The 19,413-nt window shown below is 29.9% G+C and overlaps 1 protein-coding gene across 13 annotated transcripts in view; it reads right to left on the bottom strand.

Moving 5' to 3' along the window:
- Positions 1-655: 655 nt before the first annotated feature.
- Positions 656-19,413, bottom strand: part of by (focal adhesion protein tensin) — a 202,944-nt gene continuing 184,186 nt past the window's right edge. For 8 of the 13 annotated variants that reach the window (XM_015320809.2, XM_015320808.2, XM_015320807.2 and 5 more), the window contains 12 exons: positions 17,723-18,006; positions 16,980-17,662; positions 12,502-12,715; positions 12,143-12,340; positions 10,708-11,421; positions 9,769-10,124; positions 9,190-9,279; positions 7,807-7,915; positions 7,125-7,308; positions 6,664-7,029; positions 5,926-6,208; positions 656-5,851 (listed from right to left, as the gene is read on the bottom strand). In XM_015320809.2, the coding sequence (XP_015176295.2) occupies positions 5,692-5,851; positions 5,926-6,208; positions 6,664-7,029; positions 7,125-7,308; positions 7,807-7,915; positions 9,190-9,279; positions 9,769-10,124; positions 10,708-11,421; positions 12,143-12,340; positions 12,502-12,715; positions 16,980-17,662; positions 17,723-18,006 (3,641 nt within the window). In that variant the 3' untranslated portion in view covers positions 656-5,691. The remainder of the gene's footprint in view (positions 5,852-5,925; positions 6,209-6,663; positions 7,030-7,124; positions 7,309-7,806; positions 7,916-9,189; positions 9,280-9,768; positions 10,125-10,707; positions 11,422-12,142; positions 12,341-12,501; positions 12,716-16,979; positions 17,663-17,722; positions 18,007-19,413) is intronic. The other 5 variants (XM_015320810.2, XM_015320813.2, XM_089175332.1 and 2 more) reach the window with 5 other exon arrangements.

Below are 19,413 nucleotides of genomic sequence, written 5' to 3' on the forward strand. Positions count from 1 at the left end.
AGAAAAAAATTGAGTTCACTGTGTAAAAGTAATGCTTAAGCATATTCTTAGATATCAAATCTACAGTTGGTTTTTAATTATCTTACGGAATAACTCACAATGGGGAATTTAACTATATTTGCCGTTATTTCTATGGCTCTCTGACTGACGTCACCATTTGTGAAATCGTTTTTGCATATGTTTTACTTACTTGTACCGTAATAGTATTTTATTCTGACTGACATTCAACTAATTTCATATGAGAAAAATAAAACCTACATTATTTTTATAGATGATGATAATAAATTCATTACGTATAAATATCTATTTATCTATCTATCTATATATATACAGATGTACAATAGGAATGATCAAGTCACAGGAAACGATACCGCTATTATGGTTTTCCCTTTCGTTTAAAGGTGATCGAAGTTCGTGACGTACCTGCCACGTTCCTGTCCGTTCTTCATATTTTTAAGTGAAAACTTCATTATTTTATAATCATTTCAAGCATCGTTGATCATTTGGTACGAGTCATAAGTTATTTCGATGAATGAAGTGAAATTAAAGAAAAAAAAGGAAAATATAAAATATATATATATATACATCTTCATCATCATTGGGTGAAAGTTGACAGGAGAATAGGAAGAAAGGTGTTAAATGAAAAAGAATAATGTTATCACGTTTTTCATGAGTTTAATCATTTCTTGCAATGATTGACGACTTTCTCTATTTCCTTTGTTATTAACGTCATCATTCGTAAGTTTATTATTATTATTATTATTTTGTTACCTATACGTACGAATAGAAAAGAATTATATTATATTAGGTTGTTCGAAAAGTCGTTTTGTTTTTTGCTGACGCAATAATGGCATTAGTTGATGTAAACCGACAAATAGTAACACATGAGATCAATCGAGAGGTTAAATTAATCAAATTCAACTATTTATGACCACTTGAAAGGTTTAGGTTTAACCTTTGAAGCAAAAATTATCTTCATTTTTACAAAAGAAAAACGAAACGACTCTCCGAACCACCTAACGCCTGTAGTTAGGCAACCATTTCTACACTCGTGTCGTGCAAAGTGCCATTACACAGGCGCTATCGGTCTCTACGATACAAAAAGAAATATTTTTCTTGACATAAAAATTATTTATCGATAAAAAATAATCATAAGAAATGATTGATAAAAACACAATTATGATTTATGCTCTATGAATATGGTTTATTGTTGTTGTAGCTATACGATCATACCTATAAGGTACGTAACAGTACAATTATTGCGTGAACGCGTACGTAGTAATGATATATATATAACTAAGTAATAATAATAATAATAATAATTATTATTATTATTAAAATATAATATATATATAATAATTAATAATAACATTAATTAATTTTCTAATTTATATAATGACTAAAGTGTTATTAAATCAATATTACTCTGTTAGTTGGTGTTATATATATATATATATAGATGCGTACGAAAGAACGAAGAACAGATGATGATTAGTGAAAAAAAAAAAAAAAATATAATAGATAAAAGATACAAACGAGATTTGAAGATTATCGTTCTTGTTCGTCCTCTCGAAAGACGACAAATACGAGTTTATTAAATAACGCACCTATATTTATTCCTTCTGTCTGTCTCCCCTCCCAAAGTCCCATCCCAACCCCATAACCTCATTTTTCAAGACTCTCTGTAATATCTTTCTTGTATTACGAACCATCGAACAACGTTCACATATCGAATTTTGACTAGCACAACGTGTTTTAATAAAAAAAAAAAAAAAAAACAGAAAAAAATGGAACAAATTTTCTCCCTTCATATTAAAATTTTTTCTCGCCCAAAAAAAAAAAAAGAAAAAAGGAAGGATAAATAATATTACATTCGTGAAAAATAAAAAAAATAAAAAATAATAAAATTGTATCGTGTGTCTCAACAATTTCTTCTTTTACACCGGGGGTCGGCAACCTGCGGCTCGCGAGCCACATGCGGCTCTTTAGTTATAAGAATTTTATTCTAAATCGATTAACATGGATTAGATTTTGTTTTTTTTTTGTCAAAAAACTTTATTTATGCGAGTACTATTTATTGTTGGCAAGAAAAAGTTTTGTGGCTCTTTGAAAACTTTGAAATTTTATAAATTGTAATTGTTAGTTCTTCTGATTCAAAAGGTTGACGATCCCTGTTTTACACGATAAAAAAAAGAAGAAGAAGAAAAATAAAATTAGAAGAAGAAGAAGAAGAAGAAGAAGAAGAAGAAGAAGATGAGAACAGAAAAAAAAACAAAAATCGTGGATCAGTAATAAAAATGAGTTTAGAAAAAAAAAAATTACATTACATTACGACCGTCGAGATTGTAAATATATGTATATATATATATATATATATAAATATATATAACAAGAGATGATAAGAGAAAAAATAAATGTGTCTCTCGTATTACATATATGTATATATATATATATATATATATGTATGTATAGAGATAATAATCGTGTGTTGTAAAATCGATATTACAATAATATTTAATTAATTATTATTTCGTTCGATATAATAATTGACTGTTTACGTTGTCCTCTCTTTCTCTTTCTCTCTCTCTCTCTCTCTGTCTCATTTCCTTTCTCTTTTTATCTCATTGACTTGAGAACGAACGTTACGAACACATACACACATAACACACAATGGCAAGAGAACTGAGATAATTCGTTCGCTAAATTAATAATCATTGCGCTTTGATATTATATTATTATTATTATTCATTTTTTTTTTGTAATTTTCTTCTTATCATAATTATTACTCGTCCTTTCCCATTTCCATTTTTTTTTTTTTTTAATCATCATTCCCTTTTCTTTCTATCTTTATTTGTTTTTTTTTTCTTTTTTTTCTTTTTCAGTTTTTAAATTTCATTCATTTTCGATCGCATCGTCCACGTCGATTTTTTTTCTATCGGATCGACGAAGAAGAGGCAAAAAGAAAAGAGGAAAAAGTGTGTTGACCGTTTTGTATGTATTTTTTTTTTTTCTTTTTTCCTTATAAGGCGCACAAGGGTATTATTTATTATTATTTACAGTTATTTATATTAACATCGTTCCACATTTCGTTTATCGAGGTTTATATAATATCTATATAGTACTTTTATATATATATATATATATATATATATATATATATATATATATTGTATTATGAGTACTAGTATGTAGGTGTATTTTTATGCGTTTACTTGTAATATCTGTATAATGTGTATATATATATATATATATATATATATATATGTATATGCTCTGTAACGATGTAACATTTTCATTAAATATTACTCGAGAGTCCCAAGTATAACGACATAATATATAAACAGAATGTATCATAGTTGTAAATATAATATTCAGGATTGAATTTAGCATAAAAAATTATGATAATAATAATTATAATAAAAAGAAATTATTTACTATGTAAAAGTAACGAAGATAATATTTTGTAGTTGTTATTAAACAACTATATAATATTATTAATTTATAGTGGCTCACAATCAATCTGATACACATGTCTTTAATCCAACGAATTACTTTATACCGCCATCTGTTAGAATCTTATAGAAACTAACAGAGATAATCTCTTGACTCTTTGCTAATAAACAAATAATTCGCAATAAAATAATATTGCAAATTATAAATTGAGATATAAACTATCGTATCTTTCAAGTTGAATGAAACTGCACACTGTGTGCAAAATTTGATTAAAATCGGTTCAGTTGTTTAGGTGTCCATTGCGAACAAACAACGTGACGTGACGTAATTTATATATATATATATATTAAGAAGATTAATTACGAAGTTTTTTGTTCATTTTTTATGATTAATACAATCCTAAATTTATATTGACGTATTTGGATACACTCTGTATGTATATGTATATATGTATATATATATGTGTTTGTATATATGTATGTACGATTTTTTTGTTTTGATTAACTTTCGTTTTTATAAGTTTTAAAATTACATTTTTAAACGTATCAAATCATATTTACGATTCTTCGATAATTTTATTGATGAAAAGTTTTGTCAAAATGTTTGACAAAAAAAAAATAAATCAACTAAATGAAATTGAAATGAAACGAAATAGTTGTGTTAAATGAGAAAAGAAAAAAGGAATATTTTAGAGATTATTTATTAATTTTGTTCTTTTTAAATAAAATTGTTAATAAATTATTATTCGTTCGTATGTATTTAGTATTTATATTCGTTTGAATTTGTTCAATGTTTTATCGAAGATCGAACATGATTTGAATACATTTCGCATTTTGTTTATTCGTACGATGTTAAATTGCATGCATTTTATTTAATTAGAAAGTTAATAGAAAAAAAAAAATTGAAATCAAAATTTTTACGTAAGTTTTAATTTAATTTCATTTAACTTTAAATTAAATAATTGACGAAGCATGGCAAAGATCGAGTAAACAATTTTTAAATAATTTTTATAATTTTTCTTAAATAATTATATACGAACGAATAAAAAAAAATATATATATATAAATATATTATATTATGTTGAATTAGTATTAAAAAAAAAAAAAAAAAGAAAAAAGGAAAACTGTAGTTATAATAAAAATATTCGACGTATTAGCCTAATTCGTGTGTCATTTGTTAATTTATTAACGTGTGCTCCTATGAATAATCAGTTATAACTTTTTCTTATTTTTTGTTTTTTGTTTTTTTGTTTTTTTGTTTTTTTTTTAAATAATAACAGTTTAACGATGATTATAACAATGATTTATCTCTTTCAATTCGTATGACGAAGAGTATAATTTTTAATACTAAAATGATAGGAATAAAATCGCTAATTTTTTTCTTTTTTCTTTTTTTCTTTTGCCCTTTTTCCTTTTTTCATTTGTCTTAATCCATTCGCAGTTTATCATTCTCGTGATTTGTTATTTTTATTAAATAGTTCAAAATGTCGAACGTTTTTGTTTTTTTTTTTTTTTTTTATTGATATCATGATCGTAACAACGATTAGATCGTTTATACCGATTCGATGTGGAATTCATTTTGTTTTATTTTATTTTACTTTTTTTTTTTTTTTTAAATCTTCAAATCTCCACTTTTTCATAGATTCATTTATTTATAATTAATAGTATATTTTTCAAGTATACTTCATTTAATTTTTTTAAACGATCAACGACACTTTGATTGTCACACTCAATCATGTGTGACAATTAAAACGATATTCTCGATATCGTACAAGATAACTTTATTATTATTATTATTATTGAATATTTTATACGAGAATTGTTTATTTACTTTTCTTACTTTTTTTTTTTGTTTTTTCTTTTTTTTTTATTTCTATTTTATAACGTTAATCATTCTAACGAGAGACGCTTGGGTTTATTTGAAGAATTTTAATTTTCTCTTGTTTGACATTTTTTTTAACTCTTCATAAATGTGTTACTTCGAAATATAATAATAATAATAATAATAGTAATAATAATAATAATAATAATAATAGTAATAATTTATTATCGTTTTACAAACGACGAATTATCTTCTATCGATTGATAATAGCGTATTATTGCGTTATTGCAAAATTATCTCATTTTTTTTTCATATTATTTTATTTTTAAAATATATATTATATATATATATATATCGATTAGATCGAACAACGAATGTACGAAATTAATTAAACGAAAAAGATAAAAAGATAAAAATTTATACGATATTAGCTTTAGCGATCGAGTTGCCCATCATAACTTTATTGACGAAATTAACGATGGCCGTTGCTGGTTGTTCTGGTTCCAATTCGGCGAATACGTGACACTGATTGTCTGATTTGTGTGCTGGTTTTCTTGCCACGAATCCAAAACAACGGCTAAAAAAAATAATAATAATAATTCAATCGACAAACTTAAATCTTTCAAGAATTTTTTTTAAAGTGACACTAACTGTGCGCTTAATGGTCGTCCAGCATCTTCACCAGAAAAATCCCATGTACGTTCTTCAGTATCTAATCCACAATAACTGATATTGTTCGTAGGATAATGTCTACGAAAGAATAATTTTCTAGCATTGTCCGTCAAGGTTATACCTTGAGTCGAGACCTTGAAATGAACGATCGTTGCACTTGGTAATGGTTTTTGTTCGAATAACGTGCTTATAGCTTTCTTGATTGCTTGTGGTCCGGTCAAGGATTCCGTATCCACGGTGAAAAGATAAAGAACGTTGCATGCTAAAAAAAATATCAACAAAATATTAATAACAATTATTATTTCTTATATAATATATTATAAATAATATTATTATTTCTCTTTCATTCTTTCTTACATTTTTATAAGTTAAGAAATAGTTGTTTAGCAAAATATTTCATTGATATTTCACGATACGTCACGTCACGTTGTTTGTTCGCAATGGACTCTTAAACTACTGAACCGATTTTAATCAAATTTTGCACACTGTGTGCAGTTTCATTCAACTTGAAAGATACGATAGTTTATATCTCAATTTATAATCGCAATTATTTGTTTATTAACAAAGAGTCAAGAGATTATCTCTGGTTATTCGATAAGATTCTAAAAGACGTGTGTATCGGACTGATTGTTAACCACAGCAACGCGCGTGACGAGGCACCCCTAGTAAATATAATAACAAAATAAAGTTGAAATATGAAAAATGATGATGACTAACCAGCTCCTTGAGCAAGAAGTTGTTGAGCACTATTCGTAGCAGGTGAATCCAAAGCTCTAGCAGCAGCTTCTGGTTCAGGTAGTAAAAGTTGGCATGGCAAAGCCATAGCCATCAAGCTGTGTTGATAAACTAGTGCTGACAAAGAACTAAAAACTGGTTCGTTTGCGCATCCCTTTAATCTGACACCACGTGACGTTGGCTCGATCAAGAAATGCCTGACGAGTTCGCTTGATGGATCTCTAGGACTACTAGGTGCGCCAGGTGGTGGTGTTGCTACTTTCAATGCTAAACCAAACGCACCTGGGAAAGAATTGCTGTCTCTGACTACGAATGTACCGGGTGTTGCATCTTTCAGCATTGAGATTGCTAAAACAGAGAGAGAGAGAGAGAGAAAATAATAATAAATATTAATAAATTAAATGGAATAAATGAATAAATGAAAATTATTTAAAATGGTATACCTTGTTCACGTGATATATTTGGTTTGTACCAGATCCTGCTGGTATCTCGTACGAATTTAACATTAACATCAGCAACTTCTTGAGGTTCGCTGTTCGAATGAATACTCGAACGTCTTGATCCGTAATACTGAACTTGTGGAGATGATTGACCACCACTGTTGATAGATGTGTAGGACGTAGCACTCTGTGAAACGAACAGATGTATGTATATTTTATATTAGTACGACATGTGACAGTAATCATCGTAACATCTATGGCAATGGCATCGGTAATAAACCACGTGTGGGTTGCTTGATTTTGTCTTTTTTCTTCTTTCCTTTTGTTTCAATTTTATATTATATTTACAACTGGTTGTTTTATCAACCAAGAGACAACCAAGCCAAATATGATAAATGTCACGTCAGTAGTATTTCCATATATGTAGTTAGCCATTATTCAGATAAACGTGAAAAAATAAGACTTTTATTATTTTTGAAAAAGTAATAAAGTTGAGATAGATGTGTATGTGTTTTTTTTTAATATATATTATTACCTCTGAAAATCATTTTCAGGTTTTTTATAAAAATTGTTGACTACCGACACGTGATCCAATTATTTGTTTTGGTTCAATTCGTAATACGTTAATAATAGGATACATTAATATATAATTAATTAATAATATTATTTAATTGAGATAAATTACCTTGGGACTTTGAGCAAATTCAACATGAGTAGGTGTTCCAGGATTATGCGAGATAGCCTGAGCCTGTGAAATAGCAGATTCGCTTATCGGAGAAACAGGTCGGTCCTTGCTGAAATAAAAAATATGATTTTTATTTAGAAAATGAATACATCATGGTATTAAACTCTTCGATACATTCGTGCTCAAGCCAATGGTACATATATATTTATATATATATATGTTCATGTGTGTATATATATATATATCGCATAACTCGTGCAGAAGAAACGATATTGCATCGTGATGAACGTTGAAAGTGTTTGTACATTATGTAGAACGATAAAGAGATTCGTAGAAGATCAACGACAGTGAGTAAGCAGATGGTATTAAAAGATGGATGAAGAGGAAATGTATACATATATATATGTGTACATGTGCGAAAGAGAGTGCACATAACGAGAAGAAAGTAATACATATACAAGATCCGATGTTTGTGAGAATAAAAAGGATCAGAGAAACGATGTTTTGATTTGGTCCTTTTGCAAATGTTTTCTAATTCACTATAAACACGTTGTTGCTGACTTGCATTAGAAGAAGAAAATGCTGTGCTAAATCATGATGCAGAAAACATTTCTAGCTTAAGTTAGTTTCGCGAAAAGTGCAATAACTCGTAAGAAACCTATGTGCAATAATAAATTATATTAACACGGTGTTAAGTCATCGTACAGATCGTATTTTTTCTTTTTATATGCATTTGATGGTATATATATATATAACATGTCTATGTCTTTATATATGTATTTCACATGGAAGTTAAGTCACGATCGTGTTGTTTATTTTACCTATAATTCATTAATATTCATTGCTCGTTGATATTAAGTTATTATTATGTATACCGAGCAAGATATTTAAAACAGAACACACTTGGAATAACTCGATTACAAACAAATGTTTCGGAATGTGAATTATTTGGATTTAATAATATCATAATTTGTTTGTTAATTGATTTTTTTGTCTTTTTTATGTGAATACGCAAATGACGAGGTATTTTGTTTATCTGTTTTAAATGTCTCACCCGTTACATAAACGTACATTAATTCGCAATTGACCGTGCAGTATAACAAATTTATATATAAATATACATATAGCGCAATTGAGATGGTTAGTAATGTGCACTAACGCATAATTTGGTTTAGTAATATCACAGGAATAAAAATAAAATAATAATAATAATAATGAGAAATAAAAATAAAATGGAAGTGCATCTTGAGATGATCAGCACACAATTGACACACCAATAACGATTATAATTATTATTGTTATTCATGGTATCCACTCTTGATGATTTTTTTAAATTAATCAACGATCTTCAAACGTATCACATACTTTCGTAATATATATTACCTATAGTCGAACGACGCCGATTGGTTAGTGAGCGGCCATCGTTTGTTATGCATTTGTTTAAGCGGCCCGCTTGCCGGGAAACTCAAGCGTCTAGAATAATTAATATTATTTCTTCATCATCGTTGTTCTTATGGATGAGATAATAATTATATTTTTTTTTATTTTTTTTTTTTTAGAGATTATTTATTAACACGGTTAATCAATGAAATCCTGAAATTATTGGCCGTTTGTTGTACGATATCGAAATGGAAGCGGACATCTTGGATTTTTATAAAATAGGGACCACACTATACACGATGATTTAATTTAATTTTTAATTTAATATCTGTTAGCTAATATTATAGTAATATTTTTTTTTATATAATATAATATAACTAATATATTATTATATTTCCTATTATATAATTAAATTTGATTAATTGCCATAGTTTAATAATCGAAGCAAAACAAATATCTTTGATTAATTTTATAGGTTAACTTAGGTATAATATCCTATAACGTTTAACCTACAAAATATTTGAAATAAATATTTATTCTATTTAATATTAAATAAAATAAAATAATTAATAATATGCTTACCGCTGTGTTGTCGGACTCTTGGGTGGAAGTCCCGTTTCCTTAGAGACTTCCCTCCTCTCCTCAATGTAGACCGTTCTTTCAGTATTATAATTTCCTAAGTTGTTGTTGTTACTATTCCCACCGCCACTAGCTTCAATTCCAGTCATACTATTATTATTATTGTTGTTAATGTTATAACTATTGTTGGACATAACATATCCCCGATCTGAAGCAAATGTTACAGTTGGCGATGCGTTATTAACGTAAGGAGTACGTGGATGTACAGGGAATGCAGGTGTTTGCGGTCTTGAAACACCAACTGTACTTCCGGGACTGACGCTCCTCTCGGTCCACGATGATGCCGAGTCATTGTGGGACTAAACAAACAAAAAAATATAAGAACGATCACCTTACCGCTCATATCGTCTTCCCCTCTTTTTCACAAGAGAAGAAATAAATAAATAAAAAGAAACAAAAAAAAAATATATATATATATATATAGAGAGAGAGAGATTGAACTTGTTCAACGTGAAAAACAGGATCGTGCAGATAATAATCGATCAAAGATAATTATATGTATCTGGGTATACATTATATATATATATTTATAATCTAAGTGTTTTATATGCAGTTTCAGGCTAAGCAATGTGCATTTTCCAAGTTCGGTCTTGGAGTTAGCAAACAAACAATGAGATTTTTAATCAAAAGTTACATTACGTGAGTTGCATCTGATGGATGTCATCATGATTGGGAAAATAGATAGTTGGATAGTTCTTATCATCGAAATGAGGACAATTCAGCTACTACACCATGTTTACGTATGTCCTGTGTCTGTGAATATATGCGCTCATTTCTAAGAGATGTAGTACTCCATTGTAATAGTCCATCAAGCGTATAACTCGCGTGTTACGAATGCTAATGTGTGCGTGTGAATGTGCTTGTGAGCGTGTGATGACAAACCTGTGTACAATTCTGCCATGCTTTTGGCGACTGGTTAGGGGAACAATTAGTGGCAATGCTAGCGACGTTGTTGGTGACCGTTGTCGCGGTAGTTGCATCTATAGTGGTGCCATGATCGTGGTTCTCGATCTTGTTAGTCGCGGAAGTGGATGAGGGTGATGAGCGATTGGGTGATATCTCAGCCAATGAACGAATTAGGCTCACGAGAGGATCTCCTTGAATAGGAGGTGAAGATGACGTTTGTTGATCTACTACTGCTAAAAGTCCTCCTTCATTTTGTTGTCCATTGCTGTTGCTTCTGTCATTGGTTGTTGCATTGTTATAATTTCTTGAATAATTTTGATACGCTGTTGATGTTGTGGTTGTAGTTATGCGATTTCTTGACTCTGGTCTTGATGGTCTAGCCAAAGTTGCACAATTTTTCTCGAGAGTTGTTCTTTTGTTTAATTCGTGACCATTTTCTGGATTGCTGATGCTATTCATCCCGTTGTTCTGTTGTTGTTGTTGTTGTTGTGGTTGTAGGAATTGTTGTTGTTGTCTATGTTCACGCAAAAATGCATCGGCACGTGCAAAACTATCGCTTCTAGATTCCGGACGAGGTGGTTGCTGTTGTTGTTGTCTATCCAAGTTGACTGGACTACTCGATCGACGTTGCATTCCTGTGCTTAAGGGTGGATCGGCTGCAAATACTGCGCGGGGGGATGACGGAGGGCTCTGGAAAGCAAGCCAAGCGCTTCATGCTAGGAAACTAGTGTTCTATCATTATTATCTCGCACTATATCGCAATTGCATTTTGTTTAAATAAGTTTATTATATATTATGATTATGATGACTATTATTATTATTATTATTATTCGTGATGAATTATTTGTACGTGTAAGTGTACAATATCGAAGGTAAAGTGCAACAAAAAAGGGAAGGTTTTTTTTTTATCTAAAGCGGATTTATCACAGCTAATTGTAATATTGTAATAATTTGATTGTTAAAATTTGAATATTTAAAATCTAAGCTAAAAAAGCATTATTAAAAAATGCCTTTCGTTTAAACAAATTTGTTTTTGATGAATGAACGTATCTATAAATATCTAAACAGGGTGCATTCCTTTTACTATATATCATCTAAATTTCATCTAAAGTGCAATCTATCGTGCCGATGTACATAAATATATATATGTATATGTTGTCTAAACTATCGTTAACGTGCACGATGGAATTTAATCGATCGATAATGGATATAAATAAAATAAAATAATAATAAAAAAAAAAATAAATTTTGGAAGAAACGTTTACGAGAACGTGCAGGATGAATTTAAACCGATCGATATTTAAATAAATAAACAATAAAGTAGTACTAAATTAAATAATAAATAATAAAATGTAAACAAAGGGTGAAGGGGGGGTTGGGATTTTAGGAAATGATCGAAGCAAATTCTCACCTGACCGTCGTTGTACTTTCGATACTCGTAAGCTCTCTTCACAGAGACGAATGGTCGTTCGTTCATGCTTTCAGCCCTTGGTCTGCCAAGAAGGGCGTTACTAGCGTTGCTGCTGCCATTGTACTTACGACTACTTGATCTTTGCGGAAGCAAAGGACTCGCTGGTGCTGAGGTATAAGGAGTCGTTTTCGATTGGGTCTGGTTTATGAAGAAAATCAAACAAATACCAAAATAAACGAAACTATTTTCAAACTAACTATATTCTAATATACTAATTTGGGAATGGCATATATGAAATATATATATATGTATATGTATATATGTATATAAACTTAATTAAAGTTTTAATGAGAATTTACCTGATTAATAAGTGAACTTGGTATCCAAGTATCGTCGTCATCGTCGAGTACAGCAGAATCACTCGCATAACCATCCTGCCTTAATCTTCCTCTTTGATAACTTCGAAGTTCTCCGATAACACGATTCCCAGTTTCCTGTCGCCATATTGTTTTAGGACTCTTTTCGTCCCTTCTTGCAGCAAGTTTTAATTGTTGTTGCCTCAGCCATGACAATCTATCATCATCATCATCAACATATTACAATCAAATTAAAATGATACTTTTTAAATATGTAAATTGATATGTTCTATTTAGTTTGTTTATTTTTAGGTTAGTTTCTATGTTAATCATTTTTTTTTTTTAAATGTCTTATCGGATAGTTTGATTACAATTAAATAATATAGGGAGTTTGGTTAGAGAGAAAATGTTTTAATCTTTTATCATGTTTACTTCCATATTTGTTCTTGAAAATTGAGTAGCATACAATGAACAATGAGATAGACTATGATGATCATATCGGATGTAACGGTGAATAGAGAGAATGCAGTGAAGGTAATCAGTGTAAGTCACGTTACAGTTCGATGCATCCGATAACTATGTTTCAAAGATGCATAATATTTTTAGATAAACATTTTTTCCTTTTGCTATTTTCTTTTTTGTTTTTTTCTTTCTTTTAGTTAAAGAACTAACGGTTACCAAACTAAGTCAATTGTATCGTATCTTTGGGTGGGTGGAAGTTAACGTTTTATTTATTTATTTATTTTTGAACACATAAGATAAATATGCTAAATTATTATTTTTTAAGTTATATAATAAATTGTACTTTTTTTTTTTTTTTTTTTTTTTAACTATGGTATATATTTTTTATAATTTAATTTTTTGAACCGTGATTTATCATATTATATTTTAAAAGCGAATATTTTTTGTTCGCAAGCAATAAAAATACGACTTTGAAGTATATTTCATTTGATATAAAAAAAAGAAAAAACGTTTTGAAGAAAAAAGAAATACATTGACACGAATTATCCAAGTTTTTTTTTTTTTTTTTTTATGGGAAAACATTTTTCAAGCTTTTCATTGCAAAACTAATAATTTTTTAACCGTACGTCAGTATTACCATTCATGCATATGTATAAAAGAAAATTTAATTATAACAATATATATATATATATATATATATATATATATATATATATATATATATAAAAGTGAAAAGAAAAATGCAAAGTAATTTATCGTAAAAGGCAAAAGTTTTATTCATATATAAAGTAAGAGAAAATAAAAAAGTAAAAAATACAAAATACAAAAAAAAAAAAAAATACAAAACTTTATTGGAGCAGGAAAGAATGACGGAAGTTCGTGCTTTATAAGAATATTATAAGAGAGTTGAGGAACGTAGTAGCACACAGACAGCAACAGCCATCGTGTACACCGCTTTTGTGTACACCTAGTTTCTGTTTTAAACGATTTCCGTATCCGAGTATCGTACCCTTTTTTGGTATACATAGTTATGAAAGAGTAGAAAAGTTTCAAAAAGAAGATATACATATATGTGTCCTATGTACTAGCATTGGAATGGGTTCTATAACGGGAACTGACTGGAAACAACTAGACGAAAGAAAAAGTTCAAATATGTTGAAAGATGATGGTATGTGAAAAACAGAAAGAAACATAAAGAAAGGAGAATGAGAAAGAGAATGAGACAGAGAGAAAGAGAATGAGAATGAGACAGAGAGAAAGAGAGAGAGAGAGAGAGAGTAAGAACAAGGTTTGAAGATTTTACTACTTCTCGCTCGATTTAAAACGTCTCGCCTGTGTGTACTATATTTACAATTATATAAGAAACAGTTGGAGAAACTTAAAATAGTATAATATATATATGTGTGTGTGTGTGTGTGTATATATTTATATATATATCTGTCTCTCTTTGTTATCATTATTCCGTATCGGTAACGAATTCCTTGACTAATTGAAACACTAACGTGTGAAAGAAATATATTCTTCGTTTTAATTAATTAAATTAATTAATATAATTAAATATATTATATTTCTTGTCAAAATAATTGGTATACAAGTAAATTATTATCAATGTCGCGTAATTAACCGTAAATTTTATTAATTTCCTTTTTTTTCTTTTTTTTTTTTTTAAATTTAATTGGAATTATATTATAAAAGAGAAATAAATAACATTGTAATTTTGGGTTCTGATAGCACTATTATTATTATTATTATTATTATAATATTAATATATATAATAAATTTTTATAATAATATATGATAATATTATAAATATAACAATATAATATAATAAATATAAATATAATAAATTACTATTATTATAATATAATTCCTCCTGCATAAAAAATTTTTTTCTAAATGTTTAAAAAAACCTATAAAAAAAAAAAAATATTTCATCTGTAAAAAATAAATTTAAAAACAAATAAAAAAGATGTTTAATTTTCTTTTAATTGCAAGAAATCGAACACTAAAACTTGATAACATTATATACAAATAAAAATATACAAAATAATTTCACGGATGGTAATTTGAAACGGGATTAACCATCGAACATATTCGACAGGAGACAGGAATAACGAGGACACGCGAGGACTTGAAAATAAGGTTCTCCGTTGAGTTCGTACGAGAGAAAAATAAGTTCCCTTTTTTTTCTTTTTTTTTTTTTTTTTTTAAAGTTGCTTCGAAAGTAGACCTGCCAAACGTCTGTCGGTCTTCTCTACCATAAACGTCGTAACCGTTTCTCTCCACCGACGCACCAGTCAAACTTGCTCTTTGTAAATACCCACGACACGACACGATCGAGAGAAAAGACTAACATAAGGAGAGGAGAGACAGACTTTCGCGAGGATGGCGTTTCTCTCTCGTATGATTTTGCCCCTTTTACGAGTTTGAAGTTTTTAACCGAGTGGAACAAGCAACAGCAGCAGCAACAGCAGCAACAGCAACCACGAAAAGATTGAAGAAAGCAAACTTGACGTACATGTATAACGCATAGAAGGTATCTCAACACCCCCTTCACTCCCCTTCCACCTCTTCACCCACCCATCATCAACCAATCCATCCACCTTCATGAAAGGAAACCACCAAAGCACCGCGAGAAACGAGATGAGAAAAGAGAAGCCGTTTATTTTCACGATTTTGCGTTTAACACGCGCCTTGTATAAAATAGGACCCCTTCTCCAGGCTGTCCACCCTCTCCCCCTCCCTCACACCCCCCTCACCCTTCCTTCAACCTTTTTCTATCCTCCTACTTCAATGGTTTACCTAAACGATCCTTCTTCTTCTTCTTCTTCTTCTTCTTTTCCTGTCTCACGATTTTCCACGAACTATGTATTTTAAGACGATCGTAAAATTCGTTTAAAGTTTTATCACAAGAACTTTGCTTCTCTGTGAACGTTTTTAATAGATCAATCAATGTTTATTAGTCGTGTCGAAGATTTTTGTTAAATATTATTTGTTAGGATAATAATTATTATATTGGGTTATATTTAACTGAAAATGTTATATATATATATATATATATATATATATAATAAAATATAATAACAATATAATATAATAAAATTGAGAGTATTTGTTTTTTTTTGGGTTTATCAATAAAAAAAGATCTTCTAGCTAATGATTAAAAATTTAAACAAATAATAATAAATAAATAAATTAATTAATTATTATTATTATTCGTAGAAGACGTCTTCGTTGTTTATAAGATTTATCGATGAAAAGAGAAAAAAAAAATAAAAAGGAGTTAAAAATTCGTTATCTTTTTTTTCTTTTTTTTTTATTCCCGTTAACGTTTGTAGCATTACAAAATTAAATAAAAAGAAAAACGCGCGTTTAGTTTTTTTTTCTATTTTTTCTTCTTTTTTTTTTTTATCTTGAAGTTGTGCATTTTACAAACGGCAATGACTCAAAACGACCGCATTTACCATTCTTGGTAGAAATACGAGGAGAAGTGCCGTAACCAACCGTGAGGTCTACGAGTATGGGTAGACAATTTATTAATTGTGTCTCGCCGAGTACTCACGGAACCTTTCTCCTTGCTACTCTTTTTTCTCTTATTCTCTGTCTCTCTCTCTTTCTCTTTCTTTCTCTATTTCTATAGCTTTCTTTTTCTTTCTCCTACAATTCTCTTCCTCCCTCCCACCCTTCACCTCTTCCTCATTCGCGAGATCTTTTGCGGTGCCCGTTTCGGAGGATGTATGGCGACACACGCACGTTGTCGACCGTTGTCTAGAAGAGAAACTACTTCTCAACTCACCTTTAGATTCGCTAACTTTTTTTTTTTATCATCAAGCTTTTTTCACAAAAAAGAACAAAAAAAAATAAACAAGCCTAATCTCCGATGTATCTCGTAAAAAGTTTAAAAGGAATATCCTCTCATTAAATAACAAATAAATAGAAAAAAGTGTATAAACAAATAGAAACCCATATTTTCGATTACACATAATATAAAAAGGTTTTTTTTTTTTTTTAACACTCACCCATCAACGTGATCCTGAGTTGTCGTAGTCATCGTAGTCGTAGTAGACGTTTTGACAGGACCATTGGCAAACTCCGGTGGTGGATCAGGTGTATTCGGGCTGAGTGGGCTGATAGGTCGTCTCGAATTAACGTCACCAAGTATATCATCGAAATCAACCATCGGTGCATTACCCCGTACAGATGCTTTTCTAACCAACGATGGGGATGACAATTTCTGATGTTTTATCATATCAGTCGTTGCACCATAAGAAAATGGTTGACTGGTTTGTCTAGCGTGATAAGGAATGTCTTCGTCGATGAAATCAATATTGCCAGATGGTGAAAATGATTCGACGACGTGTTGTTTTCTACCATAAATGTCTGCCGAAGATTCGGATAATTTTCTATCGGGTGATACACGATGATATTCGTAATCATCCCTACGATGTTCGTTGTTAGTTTTTATTGGACTATCTCTATATTCATTTTTAAGTGTACTATAACTGCTGCTAGAGTTGTATGGTGGACTTGATTCTTTGGTGACGCTGTAACTTCTGTAGGAATCTTTCAAGGTCGAATAGGTAGATGCACCACCGTGACTACTGTTCGTGTGACTACTGTAACTACGATTTTCTTGTACGTAAATCTTATCGTTTCTATCCGTTCTTGAATAATCGTCTTGGATTGGAGGATCTGGCATTGACTAAAAAATGATCCACTTGATGATATCCTATTACAATATTCTATGTGTATGTAAACTTACCTCAACGGTTAACATCATATCGTGAAGAAGTTTATCAAGATCACCGTGAGCCTGATTATCCGGCTCGTGTTCAGGTGGACTTGGTCTTTGAGGTGGTGCACTGCTGATACCGCTGTCCATGGAAACTGTCAGTGGTGAACCGCGAGCACCACCTGCAGCACCCTGGTGTACAACCGCGTACAAGGATCCATCTATAGGTCCACAGGTGTAACCTAACCCACGTGGTGATGTTTGAACGGAAGAATTCGATGGTGGTGGTGGTGACAACGGTGTCTCCCGGCCTTCTGGAAGATAGTTGTATTTATATCATCTACCATTTTTTTTTCATATATTTTATAACAAAATATATATTATATTAAATTATGTATATACAGATTTATTCAGTGGTAGTTTTTACAAAATTAACATTCATTTTGTTATGTTAATATTGAAATTAGGTGAAGGGAATGTTCATTATTTATTATATTGTAATTATTTTAATATATATATAAATTATGTGTCACGTTGTTTGTCCACAATGGATTCCTAAACTACTTAACCGATTTTAATCAAATTTTGCACACTATGTGCAGTTTCATCCAACTTGAAAGATAGGATAGTTTATATCTCAATTTATAATTGCAATATTATTTGTTTATTAACAAAGAGTCATGATTATCTTTGTTAGTTTGATAAGATTCTAACAGATGGTAGTATAAGGTAATTCATTGACTTAAAGACGTGTGTATCGTACTGATTGTGAGTCACAGTAAATCGTGACGAGGTACCCTTAGTAAAAATATTGATTATTTATATATTTATTTTATTATTAATTCAGAATTTATTTTTTTGGTTCATTTATTATCAATAGAAATTAATTTAGAATAATAATGAAAGGTAGGATTGGGTGTAGGAGTGTGGGAAAGATTTAATAAGAGACATTTAAATATGAAAGAAATGAAAGGAAAACAAAAAAATGATAAAAGAGAGAACGAAATGGTAGAAACTTAAAAATATAATAACATAATACAGATCTTTTCGTAGACGGTTTTTCTTTTTTTTTTTTTTTTAAATGATTCTTCTCTTTCGTAAGAAATTTTACCAGTGAAGGGTAAGAAAAAAATAAAAATAAAAAAAAGAGAAGTTATATTCTCAGACGGAATTTCTTTTCAACATTCTGCGTTCGCTAATGGTTTAGCAAACGTCTACTACTACTACTACTATTACTATTACTACTACTATTGCAAGAATTTCAATATACTTATGGTTGCATTTTAAAAACCATTTTACCAAGTCGATGAGAACTACAGTACTTGACTAGCACTTTACTCACTATATAACTTACCTCTTTCTGATAATATATATTTCTTTTTTTTCTCTCTCTCTTTCTCTCTCTCTCTCTTTCATTCTCACACACACACACACATACATATACTATCTTTTTCTCTCACACTTGTTCTTTACTCTTTTTTCCCCCGTCTTTTTTTATTTTTATTACATTTTGTTAGATTCATTTGCTCATTTTATTCTTGCATACCGTTTTGGTTATTGCATCTTGGTATCTAACAAGCCGGTTTCTCTCTTTCAACGTGAGAGAAATACGAGCCCGAAGTACGAGGTGCCACTCTAATTACAGGCCACGTTGAAAATATGAAAATTAAAACGTGATCCAACAACGATGATACCAGCCTCTCGAATAAAACGTTTTTCCC

Source organism: Polistes dominula, unplaced genomic scaffold, assembly GCF_049000335.1.
Source record: "Polistes dominula isolate Pdom_NZ unplaced genomic scaffold, Pdom_raw_medaka contig_82, whole genome shotgun sequence".
Classification (NCBI taxonomy): Eukaryota; Metazoa; Arthropoda; class Insecta; order Hymenoptera; family Vespidae; genus Polistes; species Polistes dominula.